Source organism: Leiobunum rupestre, chromosome 5, assembly GCF_980474605.1.
Source record: "Leiobunum rupestre chromosome 5, qqLeiRupe1.1.hap1, whole genome shotgun sequence".
Lineage (NCBI taxonomy): Eukaryota > Metazoa > Arthropoda > Arachnida > Opiliones > Sclerosomatidae > Leiobunum > Leiobunum rupestre.
Genome location: NC_143388.1, coordinates 39,567,447 through 39,582,259, shown reverse-complemented (window position 1 = coordinate 39,582,259; position 14,813 = coordinate 39,567,447). Strand labels below are relative to the sequence as shown.

The following is a 14,813-nucleotide window of genomic DNA, read 5'->3' as shown; positions in this document are numbered from 1 at the left end:
GGTCGGCGTTTGAATAAGAAATTATACGATTGTTTATATTTATCCATAACCGAAAATTATTCAGAAATATTCGAAAAAATTATTGATTTTGCATGTTAAATCGTTGTTTAATCATATAATTTATTCGTATAAAACAAATAATGCTAATTTTAATGATTAATTGAAATTTTTGCGGTTAATTTATTTGTTCCGCCGACCACTACTCTGGCTACAGGCCTGGTGTCTACACCATCCGCCCACCCTTTATTTAGGTCGCGCTCGCGATAGCCGTTGCCCAACCCACAACGTACGATGATTTATTCTTGAAGTGACGACATGGATATTGGTCAAGCTGATTATTATAAATTAATTTGTTTAATATTAATAATAAATATAAATATAAATATAAATTATTTATAATAAAAATATTTTTTTAAACTAATATATATTTGTTAATGTTATATATCATTTAATCTTTATTATTACATTTTATATGGATAAGTTTAATTCCATATTTGCAGGCGACCTGCGCAAATGTATTATAATTCTTCAAACATTTTGTATTTTGTTAGGCAGTTAGTGTGTTGTTACGCACTTTAAAAATTATGTCCGTGGCCCATGGACTTCTTTATTTTTTGTGTACATTACATTTTTGTTTCCCGAAATTTTTTATCGTATATTTTGCATTGTTAAAGCTTGGTTCCGATTCATTCCAAACAATGATAAAAAACAAGTTAACTATTGTAACGTTTCCGGGACGAATTGGGGGGGGGGCTACAACAATCACAAAAATAACCTTTAATGCCACTGTATTCTAAGCCCAGTTCGCACTATACAATTAATTGGCCCACTTAATTGTATCAAACTAATTGTAAGGAAGAAAATTGTATACAATGAACATGACAATTGTAACAATTGTTCCCACTTTTTCCGTTCACACTATACAATTATCAGCCTTACAAATAGTTGGATACCATTAAGTGGCCCAATTAATTGTACAGTGTGAACTAGGCTCAATAATTAAAAAGTGTGGAATATTTCAAGTATAACCGTAATGTGTCTATTACCGCCTAGATATTTCCAATTTTAGAATAGACAAATCGTTGTGTAAACAATTATTCGAACGGCCACTTATTAAAAAATAATAGACAAATCGATGAGAAAACCAAATATTTTCAATGAAGGTTCGCCTCCCGGTGAACGATATTCGAGGAAAAAACCACGCCATTGCTCAGCGTGATCAAGATTCGCCCTCTACTAGTTTTCAAAATTGAACATCCAATTCCGTCAACCGTGGGAATGTTCAAACAGAAGATTTCATTTTAATAGTAGCAATAATTTTTTAATTATTTTACATTAAGTCATCTAGATCGTGATTCTAAATAAATAAATATTTTATTAACTTGGGAGTCTGAACTCCAGACTTCCAACTTCTACCAGATCCTTGGTTTTTAATGCTCCAGACGCTGATTGCCGTGATTTATCTTAATCGTTTCACTTAGGGCTTAAAGCCATTTTTAAGCGTTTTATATATTTAACATGCAAGTACGTGTGAAATCTAATTGTAGAAGGCGATACATGTTAGCCCTAACTCTAGATAGCGATAATCGCGACTCGGCCTTAATGATTATAAGGGACCCCAAAAACAGTTTCGTGGGAGGACCCCGAACCCATAGCTACGTCACTGAGAAAGCAATTTTTTTTAAATATAATTTACCAAAAACAAATTTTATATTCTAAATAAATAAATGTGGTGGATATTATTTATCTTTAACTTCATTTGAATTGCTTGTGTATTTAAGTTTAATTAATACTAAACACACTGGAACCGTATAGGAACCGTTTAGGAACCGGAACCGATCGGTTCTAAATTTTGAGAACCGGAACCGAAACCGGAACCGATAAATTAAAATTTTAAGAACCGGAACCGGAACCGATAAAGCAAAAATTTAGGAACCGTAACCGGATCCGGAACCGAGATAGTCGTTTAACATAAAATACCCTCAACTCATTTAAACCAAAGATCAATTTTAATTCAAAAAATTCTTTTGCAACGCTTTATTAATCACCTTGCCAATTAACTAAAAACAATAATTCAATCACTTTGTACGAAAAATTATTAATCGTAGCTAAACAACCCATGTATTAATTTCACAAAATGATAACCACCCTGAACAATCAATCATTTACTCTTTTCACATAATAATACCACTAATTTAACTGAAAAGTAACTTTACCGCAAAAATTTATTTACAACGCTTCATCAAACACCCTGTTAATTAGGAACAATATTTAAATCATCCCAATCATAATGTTGATAAGAACAATACACCAACCTAAAGGAACGTATATTGAAAGCAGCACTTTCTTAATAACCAGGTGCATTAAAAACCATCCTTATCACCTGGTCTTTCTTCCTGAAAAATCCATTTAATCAATGGATTGGTTTAATAACAAACACCATGTATAAGTAAATATGGCGCCATTAAAATTGAATTCCAAAAGCACCCAATATAGCATAGTCAAAACTAGTATATCAATTCCCAAGATATTTTAACCTAGTATAAACAACTAACATTAGTCAAGATAGCTTAGCGTAGCATGAATAACACCCTGTTAAGATACGTGGGGTACCCGAAAAGTACACTGAAGTTATCGGTCATCCTGTCACAGTTCTAAGAATTGGTACTAAATTCGAATATTATTTAAAATGAAAAATTATTATTGCAACCGTTATTGTAGTCTGGAAATGATCATCAATGAAATTTGGACCAAGTTTGTCTCAATTTAAAATGTATGTATATTTTATGTCTAAAATCTATAAGTTCACTTTATCGAGCAATATCTTCGGCTTCAATATCAAAATTATTTATAGTGGCAGAGATGGTTTAATATTCACTGTCGATAGATGAATCATTAACCATATATTACAAACGGTTCAAGAGTTGTGCCGCGAACGGCGGTGGCAGATGCGTAATAGATAAAAAAAAACACGCAAATCCCCATTTTGAATTGTAGGTAAAAAGAGAAATGTACATATAAACCATTCATGATCCTCATAATGGTGTTATAAGAAACTAAGCGTTTATTGATATATACTCACCATCTTTGTTTCCTGCTTGTTGTTCCGATTCGTTGCCAGCGGTAAAATTCTCGCCAGAAGCGTTTTTAATTGCAGACTTGGAAATTTTTGCATCCAACATAAGTTGCAAAAGGTCAGATCTTTTATTCTAAAATGACATACCAGGTCAAATAATGATGTACAATTATTGTTAACTTTAAATCAATATCAAAGCTGTACCTTAAGATCAGCTCTTCGCTCTTTAACAATACCAAGACAGCTCATTATAGCATGCTGTGGCTTGCTAGGCCAAAATATACTTTTCAGTTTTGATATTGTCTTTCGTACAAATGGAAATATAGGACAATCCGGAAAGCATGCTTTAAAAAAATAATTTAAAATATCAACACACTTCACGTAGGCAACAACTTGGAAACTAAATATGGCCGAAATATTTACTGTCTAATCAGAATACGAAAGCACTGCTATATATTTATTAGGTAAGGGATCACATAATCGGCTCACACTTCAGCTAAGCTATGAACTTACTAGCAAGAAAGATGAGCCCTGATATGGGATTTTCCTTGAGGAAGGCTTGAAGGTGATCCAGGAATGGATCCTTTTGGTTAGTCTGCACGTTGGTTTCCATTCCAAAAGAAGTTCTCGAGATGAAATCTAATGTCAGCCCTTTGAACATTTCGTACAAGTCGAATTCGTTTCCTTGAAGACTTTCTTTGTTTACTTTGTCGAGAAAAATGTCCAGAGCGGATTGGAAGTGAGGAAAAATCTGGAAAATAAATTAAAATGTCTTAAAAATAAAGAAAGATATTGACTACATTAAAATAAATAAATTATATATATGAAAATTTGGTTAAACACCGTGTATAAAATAATCATCATTAAATACAAACGCTCTTCTTGGGCACCAAATTACAATTACAGTTTGAACCGGATGCTCTTTTAGTTTAAACCACGAAATATTAGTCTCTTTACATATTGAGCTAATTGGTTGAATTATTTAATGAACTGTTCAGACCTGTTTCATTTTTCCACCGGAGAAGGTCGGTGTCAGAATGGCTCTTTGCTGTTTCCATCTGTCGTCTTCTTCGAAGAAAACGTTTTGGGAATATATATCATCGTCTGATTTTCGTTTCTTAATTACATAAAGCATTTGGCTTAACGCATTTTAGGATATGAACTATTTTCTAAAACATCTTACGTGATGGTTAATGAATGAGTGGAAATCTTTAATTTGTATTTGCTTTAATATCTCAGTGTCTGAAATAACCACAATTGGACTTCCTCCCAGGTAATACCTATTTTAAAAAGGCTGATATTTAATTGTATTACAATTTTTTATTTCAGGACAATTTTTTACGGCGAAGTTAAAAAATTTATAGAAATTTACAAACATCGCGTGTAAAAAATTAAGGAGCGATTCACCGGTTGACATTGAAGAAACATTCTATTGCATTTTTTGTAGTTCGATATTTAGTGACCATTAAACACCTCTTAATTAAGGCACTTCCACCTGATTTCCATTCATCGCTGAAAACGTGATAATCTGAATTTCTTTTTACACGTTGCCGTGTTGCTAAATAATTAAAATAATCAATAAATGTTTCAAAATACCCAAAGGTTTTTCCATATTGTTTCCTCCAATCAATATATGCATTGTTCAAACCCTGAAAATACATTATAATCATTGTTCGGAGTTCTTTAAAATCGTGAAAACATTTGACGAAAGCTTTTATTGCTTTCATGAATAATGAAAAATTCTAACTGAACATGATTACTTAATATCTAAAAAGGTAGAGATCAAGCCCTTTAATGAGTATCAAAAAGTAATGGTTCCACCCTTTAAAATAATAAACGTACGATAATAACATTTTTTTTAAAGCATTATTACGATTTATTACGAATCAAATTATTTTCAAATTTTAAAAACTAGCTTTCCTGACAACGCGTTTCAAAACGTACACAAGATTCTGCTTTTCGTCCTTTTGATTTTTAATTTTGTCTGTCAATGAAACATAGGTGGGGCCAGTATAGATTAGTTCGGAAATTTGTTTTCCGTACGAGTATATAACACGCCGGATATACTTGTCCTTTTTTTTAAATATTGAAAAAAAAACTGATATTGCTTTAAACCAATTTAATTATAAATTATACTATTTTAAAAACAACAGAACCTATAAGGAATTTAAAATAAAAATTGTAAGGTCTAGGAAAATTTTTAGGGTGATATAACCTCCGGTATGAAATTTCAGTAAATGTTTTACGCCATGTATTCACAATAGCGCCAAATAATCTTTTACGGGCACCTCTCCATCAAGGAAAATATGTCAGCCAACTCTGCCAATTTCTGGGAAAATGACTGAAACCCTTCCTAGGCATTTTCTCCCTGACATAAAGTTGACGTCTGTTCTTTTTAAATAACACTTATACATGTATGCTGAAATTTAGTGAAAAAAAGAAGGCAGTGACGGGTCCTTTCAGCAAGCCGGATAAATTTAAAAAGCGTGACTTTTGAAACAACACCTGGTATATCTAAAATACTTATCAACCTTTTTTATTTTCTAGAAAAATCATCTCTGCTTATTTGTTAATCATTTGAGATTAAAGTTTACCGAAATTTAAACTGCAGTTAAAATAACAATAATATAAAGATGACATTTTGAATTGGAACTAAACTTCGATATTTAAAAACACTCGTTCCGTCTATAGATATAATTTTTTTAATGCAAATCTAAACGTTTTTATGTGAAGTTTACTATGATTTGCCTATATTTTTAGTAATCGCACCGGATGAAAAGGCGCTTCAAAAAATCTAGTCGAGCTCAAATAAAGACTTTATGCAAACCAGAACTGGACATGAAATCGGAGCATTTAAGGTTTCTGTCTTCGTTTGGCAAAGAATTATTTTTAGGAATGGGGGAAGCAATTGGAATTTTTATTAGAAAAATCCCGGCTGAAGTATTTATTAATCCTTCTACTAATTTGGGAGTGAGGATATAAAAAAGAGTAGTAATTAGTAATTTTGTACTTATTTGTTAAAGGATTACTTATTCACTCTATACTACTCATGAAGTTATATAATTTAACAAAAAATTAAATAACCGGAAATGACCAATTGTTTTTCGAAAATCAACGGAATTCACCAAAACCACGAAATACAAATAATCATTATATTCGCATTTTCCACTTTCTTCAGACGCCGGTATTACTTGAAAACAATTTATTTACAAACCATTTTGTAGGGAAGGGATTGATTTATCCCAAATATTGAAAAATTATTCAGATATTTCTTGAAACATTTTAAAAATTACTGGAATAATTTTAGGAACTAAAACTTAATATTTTAATAATGAGCATTGAGTTTTCTCTTTTAGAATAAAGTTTAAGAAAAAAGATAATTCAAGTAAACATCTTATTAGCACCCTGAAATAGATTAACAATTAATTACTATTAATAAATAAAAAGCTTGTCATGAGATTTAATTTGTTGTACCAAATATTAAGCGTTCAAAAATTATCAATTTGAGAAATTCCAAAAAATTATTAAATAAAAGCCAGCCAAATTATTAAACATGTAGGTTTGTAGACACGTATGACGCACACACTTCCCTGATATCTCCATACAGTCGGCTTAATAGCGTAGTCTAGACAGAAAAAAATAACATTTTGGGAAAAATAATTTCGGGGGTATAAATGCAGCTATAGGTGCCGTATACTGCTTGCATAAAGAACTAATATCAAGTTCTAGTGAAAGAATAAATACCAAAGCTTTATAATTAAGTGTAACAATGCACCGGAGATTCAAATTAAGCCAATTGTCTTTCTCCGTAGAATGTAGATTATTCTCGGTCACAAAGGACCTTTTGAAGATCGGAATTTGGAAAAAGTTTTTATTTATGACGTATCAAACTGGGAAATATTCCTTTCAGATTGAAAAAAGGAAAGAAAACTCAATGGCAATTATTAAAATATTTTGGTTTTAGGTTATCAAATTAATTTTAAATATTTCTGAAATAATTTAGTTAAATAAAGTAACTAAAATGCCCCTGGGTATTTGGAAATTAAAAATGAGTTTGAAATTAAGCTTTGGGGGTTAGGATGTCTCAAGGAACACATTTTAAATACCATATCTGAAAAAATTAATAATTAATGAAAAATTAAAAAAGACTACTTTAATTATTGTGTAATTAAAGTAGTCTTGTTTTAATTTTTCATTAACAATAAAGTTTTTCAGATATTGTTTTTTCAATGTGTTCCTTGAGACATCCTAATGTTTTTGTAGTAGACTAACAGACCCGATGATTCTGGTAAAAAAATAAATGTTTATATAAAATATATTTCATTATATTTCTATATTTTAAATATACTAGGCATAACTAGAAAAGAGGTTTAGGTTTAATAATAATATATAACCAAAAATATTGTTGACTTATTTATTTCAAAAAGGTTAAGAAATAATAACCTTTCTTTTTATTTCGAGGAGATTTCCAATGATAAAATTTGGGCTGGGGCCTGGTATCCCGAGATCTTTCAAAACTGACATTTTCCTCCATCTTTTACTGTAATCGAAGAAAGAACGAATTATTAATTTAATATATCTTCTGCTAACTGTTGTTAAAATAAATACCATTAAATTTAATAATATATTTTACCATGCCTTTCTGTAAGTCGTTGGTGTTTTTATTTTAAATTGCTTCATATTGATCAACCAAATAAAATTAGAAAGAAAGCGTGTGTTTTCATTGTCAGAAAATCGAGATATAAATCGCCGAAATCGGTGGACGAACAAACCTACCTACCACCCAACCAACAGCTTTTTATTATATAGATACTCTTGTTTCTTTGTCCAGGGCGCCATCTCTGCTTAGAATTATCAATTATTATCCGGTTCTTAAGCCTCAATTAAGAGAACGACTGAGAAATAACTAAAGCATTAGCAAAACTACCGCGTAATTTATTAATATGTAAAGAAATTCCAATGAGGTATATTCCCTTTTCTCATCGGAAATTAAAAGAAGGAAATACGGAACATTGAGCGTACCCTTCCCTTGTTGGAAGAAATGAAATAACTGCGTAGCTCAATAGTAAAGCGAAAGGCAATTTTATTTCTGACCTTTATTATTATATGGAAAAATGCTTACAGAAAAAATAAAATAAAAAACTTACTAAAACCACAGTGACACAAGTGCTATGACTAAAATGAGCGTAATCGACGACACGTTCATTTCAACCTAGCAAACATTTGAATGAAATGAAATTATCAATACGGTAAAAGTGGTCGATTAGGTTGACCACCTCTTCCTCCCCTCCTTAAATTAAAGAGAAAAGTAAACGACTGTCACCTAGTTTTATATTACTTTAAAAATATAAATAAGCAACACTTTTGAGTCTAAATTTGGGTACAAACATTGTCGTAAAGGCAGAAGAAGGGTGATTGGGCGTGCTGATGAGCCCTTGCATAGGTTGGTGTCAGAAATGTATATTTCAATGGCATCGTTAGTAGGTGAACATATAACACTTAAACTAAATTTAAAACTTTATGGCTTTAATTTAAGGGATTTTTAATTTTTTCTCATATCGTAGATCTGTTTTGGGTGAAAATAAAGAAACGGCTTGACGAAATTGATTACTTTTAACAAATTGTATTGATATATTGATTGTCTTAATATAAAAAAGGCATTTTTGAATACTTTAAATTGTAACTCTGCAAATGTTTCTCAGAAGAAGAGATATAACCATCGGTAAAAACGTCATATTATCGGGTCATAGAAAATTAATACCTAGAGTTAAAACACTTAATGATCAAAGGAATTTACCGAATTAAAATGCTATAAAATTGATTTGGCTTAACGCTTATGACAAAAATGTCTGAAAATTCACTTTGATTTGTAAATTAATAATTTATTGGAATTCAATTTTTCTCAGGAATATAAACGTAAAAAAACTTATTTCATTATGAAATATATTTGAATATAATGTTCAATCTACAAAATTTTTACATTTTGTTTAGAGAAACTCCCAATGAAATATCCGTAACAAATATAAATTAATTATTGAATAAATAAATCAGTAATATTTACCTTTAACAAGAATCTAAATAGCTTGCTTTATATCCTTACAATGAGCAGCTTAAATTTAGGTGTTGCTTTTTCATCCTGACGTGTCCCGAAAGGATAATGAACCACGGATGCAGCTAGATGGATTTGCCTCACTCTCAAAAACAGTTGTCGCAGCGTAACGAGTCCATGTAATGCGCAAGCGCGGCTATTTGGTAGACCTTTACCAGGTCAATTTCATTTTAATCGTACGGGTAGTTTTTATTTTACGTTATACAACCAAGTATGGCCCTATTTTTCGCCAATGATAATTCAAATAATTTGATGGCTTATAACTGACTAGCTAACTTAACGATTAAAAAAATGGAAATCCAGATATTTTTCATGCAAAGGCTTAAAAAAATTGAAAGACTTTCAATGGTTAAAATAAAGTGAACTTTGTCAAATTCGAGACAAATTAGTTAATCGAAACGTAATATCGCAAACACTAGTTTCGTTTCTGAAATAGTTATTCTAATTAAAATATGTATGCCCTTCTATTTGGTCTTTTTAGGATAACAAAAGACGCTACTGTTTTTATGCCGCAATTTTTTTAATTTCGATGAAAAGTTTCGAGTTGAACACCTATTATTATAAGAACTAGTTGGGCAAGTCAAATTATATTTTGTAATCCAAATATCACCCACAGTGAATTAAAATTCTTAAGCCACCACCTGTTGAAATGTTTCAGCTTTCAACTCGGCGCCCCGAAGTAGCCGACTGACATATGCCAAAGGAACATCTTCCCTGTTCTGCACCTGAGACAGCATGCCCCCAATCCCAATCCCACTAGCATCGGTAGTCACAAAGAATTTACCCGCAGGGTCCGGGACGCGGAGCATAGTAGCGTTGGAGATCTGATCCTTTAACCCCTGAAAAGATGCCTCCTGCTCAGGTCCTCACCGCCAACGTTGAGATTTCCGTTTTAACTTATTCAAGGGGGCGACCAAGGTAGCGAAATGAGGAATGAATCGCGAATGCCAGCCACACATCCCCAGGAACCGCACGCTCCGAGGTCGAAGAAACGCAGTAACAGCCCGTACCTTACCAGGATCTAGTTGTACCCCGTCCCCACTAATAATGAACCCAAATAATTCCAATTTTGGCTGGGCAAAGCTACACTTATCCAACCGCAGAGTTAAGCCCGCACTCCGTAACTGGGAAAATACATACCGCAGCGCAGCCATGTGCTCTTCCCAGGTCTGGGAGGCAATTACAATGTCGTCTAAATACACCGAGATCCAAAAACGCCTTGCTTACCGCAGAACCCGGTTCATTAGGCGCTGGAATGTTGCGGGGGCCCCAGTTAACCCAAAAGCCATGACCAGATATTCAAACTTACCCTCCCGAGTAACAAAAGCGGTTTTGTCAATATCCTCAGGGGCCATCTCGACTGGACAAAACCCTGACTTCAGGTCTAACCGAGTAATAAATTTGGGCTTACCCACCCGATCCAAAACCTCATCGATACGAGGAATGGGAAAAGGATCCCCAATAGTCACTTTATTCACCGCCGTAAAATCAATACAGGGCCTCACCTCCCCATTCTTTTTGCCCTTTAATAAAACCGAGAAATGGGGAGAGAACTCCCGACACAGGTTCTCCAAATCCTCCCGCTGTCCCTCAGCTAATTGCCCGACCACCAACTCCCCCAGGTCCCCTATTACTGATTCCTCTGGTCCTAACTCCAGAACGCCCAGACCGGTCTCAAGAAAACACAATGGGAGCGTACCATTCTTACAGTGAAATAGATTCCGTACATCAGCGGTTTCCAAAAGGTGTTCCGCGGAACCCTGGGGTTCCGTGGAAGGGTCACAGGGGTTCCGAGAATTCGCAGCGCGGTCATCTTTGGTCGTGGCAACAGTCTTCTAAGATAAGTAAAAAAATGAGTTGGGGTTCCGCCAGTATTAGCTTCATAATTTAGGGTTCCATAGCAAAAATAAATTGGGAACCGCTACCGTACATAATCTACCCTCACCCCCATTATATCCACAAAGTCCAACCCAAGAACTAGGTTAAACCCCAAGCCCTCTACCACCCAAAAGGTAACAGGAACAGCCCCAATGTCCTCCGAAAACTCGAGATCGAGGACCACATATCCCAGACAGGAGACACTGGGACCCACCTCCGGGAAAAGAAGACGCTCCACCCTATGGACTAATGCCTCCAATCCCAGCCTGGCCACAAACCCCGCCGACATTACACAAATTTCTGCCCCAGGATCTATAAACGCCGTACAGGCAACATTGGAAACCCGGACCGCAATGCCCCGTAGACGCCCCCCACAACTAACAGAGTTCAATGTACTATTACTAAAGCCAGTGCCATTAGGTGAAGACCCTCCTGACCCAACCAAAGGCCTCACCAAGAGTTTCCCGACTCAGCCTGTGGAGGACCGACGGACTCATCCCGGACACGGGGACGGCGACCCATATCTGCCCGAGAGGGACAATCCCTAACAAAATGACCCGGCTCCCCGCAAAGGAAACAAGTAAGAGGATGTTGGACAACAGGTGATACCCCTGACCACCCCGAGACGGACCCCTTATCCCAGGATATAAACCACCAGACCCCGGGTTCCCGGCGGCCGATAAACATTCCCAAAACCATGGGCCGAATGAAATTGTGAGGGATCATTGAATGGTTTCACCCCCACGGAGGTTTCCAACCCCAAATTCCGCAACACTGCATCGAACTCCTTGATCGACCGGACCAACAGGGCGCCCGGGAGAGCAAACACGTACCCTATGATCAATTGTAGAAAATAGGAGACTTAGAAGCTCAGCCTCCGGTAAAGGACTCCCCAAAAGGGAATTTAAGGTAACAACCCGACGACGAAAAGCCCGAATGCTTTCCCCCGCCAGCTGCACCACCCTCCATAAGTCTGCCCGCAAGGCGCTCTCCCTGTCCCGGGAGAGAAACCGATCCCGGAATTCCCGCCTGAACATGTCCCAGGACAAAACCCCAGCGAGCTGTGTCTTAAAATCCCAAAACCATAACTCAGCCTCATCCCGCAAAGCTTGTGGCAAAAGATTTACAACCTCGTCAGGAATAATCCCGTGGAACGTAATATAAGTTTCCAAGTCACCAAGAAAAAACCCGAGGGTCCTCCAAAGGAATCCCCGAAAAAGAAGGTAAAGTTAAGGAGACCCCAGACCCATGAAAGGGACCAGATTCCACCCCCCCCCCCCCCGGTAGCCACCAAGGGTACTGGACCAAGGTTAGGCGGCCCCATGGGAAAAAATGGATTACCGGTAGGACATCGAGACCCAGAAGGCACAGGTGACGAAGGCAGGAATGGGTTGGTGGTACTAGGCCTTGACTGAGATGCCCTACTGGACAAACCGTGCACGGGATCGCTTACCACCCGACAAAGACCAGCTACTGAACCACTATCACCCGGATTTCCCTGAACCGCGGACCCCGACCGCCCAACCCCTACATTGTCCGCGACCCCTCCCACTGACAAAGTGTCTGAGGACGCAGCCACATCTGCTGGTCGACCATCCCGGATAGACGTTGGACGAGTTGGAACGTTGGTCCCCCCAGGGTCAGGCAAAGGCCCCGAAGTCAAAGGACGCCCGGCAACTAAATCCAATAAATCTCTATCCCTCTCCCGCATGCCAGGGTTAGGGTCAAGACGCTGACGACGAAGTTCAGAATCGAGTGCCGCCCTCCGCATAGCCCGATACTCAGAATCCCCATCAGAACTAGACGCCCCCGGAACCCATGACCGATCGCTAGATGTACGGTGAGCCCTACGCCTCCGTCTCCTTTCCCTATAAACGTCCCGCCCAGGTACCCGACTTTCCCTGCCCTGCGGCAAATTAGGAACCTCAAGATAAACCGGCAAGGAGCCCGCCCAACGACTGCCCCAACAGAAACCAAGGACAACCGCCAGAGCCCCAAAAATAGCCACAAGCCAGAAATACATAACCGAAAGAATAACTTAGAATAATAAAAAAACTCCCCCAAAGCATAAAACTTAACAAATTTATTTAACTTATAAAACGTAAAACAATCCCAATAAAACCCTAACACAATTATGGTACAAAAAACTAAGTACAATGGCCAAAAAAAAACCTCCTACTTACCACCATACACAAAAAAGAGTATCTCGGTGGTCCCTACTAAAAACGATGTAGATGGCAGCATTACCTAATCACGGGACCATTTCAACCTCCCGACTTGAAAGTTTTCTTTCGTTCTCTCAAAACGTGGCCCGGCTTGTTTATTTTATTTATAGGAGCATATATTGTTTAGATCGAAATATATTATCTACTCTGTTTAGATTTACTCTTTTACCTTAAAAGCATAGTAAACGAGTACAATAATCAGAGTCAACATAACTTGGCAGTGAAATCAACGTTGGCACGTCTTTAATTCTTGTCTCGCTCAAAGTACCACCTAAGCCAACCGATACAAAATAAAAACACTCGATAAAATTACTGAAACTGTCCGTACTAGTGGTACTCGAACATTTCTGTATATTATCGATAGGTGACGGTGCGACTATTGAAACTGGCAAATTACTGAAAGCAGACAAGTTGTTGACTGCAATGACGTAATTACTGCAGTCAGCAACTTGGCTGCTTTATTTAATTATGGTTTTAAGGTAAAAGAGTAAATTTAAACAAATTAGATAATATATTTTGATCTAAACAATATATTTGATAATATTAGCCATTCTCTTTGAAATGTTTTATGGTTGTACAAAGGATTTTAACTTAGTAAAACACTTAGGACGCGCAAGGTCTAGCATATTACTTCAGAGCACATCACTTGTCGATAAATAAGTCTAGTTTATGACGTTTATGGGAATATAATTACAGATCTTGCCCGTTATTTGATTTCACTACTTTTATGGCCTAGAGTTATATAGGACGTGACGTTTTTGTTTAAAGGACCTTGCAGTTTTTAACCGAATGGTATATTGAGAACTGCCTAGGTCTTTCGCCAACATTGTGTACGTTTAGATATTATTTACTTTCATTTTTTGAAAACGTGACGTCATTATGCTCTTTAATTAATTTTTAATGTTAATAAATAAGCTTGTACGATTGTTATTAAACTTTACTCGTTTTGTACTGTGTTTATTACTCATTGGCATCGTTTACCGCCCTCTGACGGCTCACTGCCCACCCTGATACTGGCGAGACACTTCCAACTCACTGCACCTCTTTCACTTAGAAACAACCTATAAATAAGTAGCATTCGAATGTTTAATCTATTTCCCTAGTGCTAGATCTGTAATTATATTCTCAGAAACGTCATAATCTGGACTTATTTATCGACAAGCCCTAAGGCGGACAACCACCACCCTGACACTCGCAAGACTATTGTTGTCGAACTCAGCGGCCCATTTTACCTACAATCCACCTATAAATATGTTGCATACATAGTTTAGTATATCCATCATAGCGGGCATTTTAACCTGTAAGACTATTTTTTTCGAACACAGCGCCACGTTTTCACCTAGAATCAACCCTCAAACCTTTTGCATTATTTTTTTTAAATCGCTCCGGTTTAGTACTTCTTTTGTGTTTATTACTCCACGGTTTCGTTACCGACTCGTTAAACTGTACATTTGTCACCGTAGCTCAAGAACTATACCATATATGAACTTCGCCTTTGGAAGAAAACAATAGGAGCTTAATGTGA

The 14,813-nt window shown here is 36.3% G+C and overlaps 1 protein-coding gene across 1 annotated transcript; it reads right to left on the bottom strand.

Annotated features, from left to right (window-relative positions):
- Positions 1-2,848: 2,848 nt before the first annotated feature.
- Positions 2,849-12,834, bottom strand: LOC149944442 (cytochrome P450 3A21-like). The gene is made up of 11 exons (XM_090176361.1): positions 12,405-12,834; positions 11,131-11,375; positions 8,224-8,288; positions 7,520-7,616; positions 4,673-4,725; positions 4,260-4,356; positions 4,077-4,193; positions 3,590-3,827; positions 3,281-3,420; positions 3,083-3,209; positions 2,849-2,877 (listed from the first exon to the last, which is right to left on the bottom strand). The coding sequence occupies exons 1-11, from the start codon at positions 12,832-12,834 to the stop codon at positions 2,849-2,851; spliced, it is 1,638 nt and encodes a 545-aa protein (XP_090032487.1).
- Between the last annotated feature and the right edge of the window lie 1,979 nt (positions 12,835-14,813).

Bases quoted from the DNA above. Each gene is read 5' to 3' on its own strand.
- LOC149944442 (XM_090176361.1), bottom strand. From the start codon at position 12,834: ATGCGGAGGGCGGCACTCGATTCTGAACTTCGTCGTCAGCGTCTTGAC. The intron at 11,376-12,404 runs GTAATCCATTTT...CGGCGTTTATAG, and splicing joins TGGGTCTCGATGTCCTACCG to ATCCTGGGGCAGAAATTTGT. The intron at 4,357-4,672 runs GTATTTTGAAAC...TTTTTAAAATAG, and splicing joins CAATATGGAAAAACCTTTGG to GTATTACCTGGGAGGAAGTC.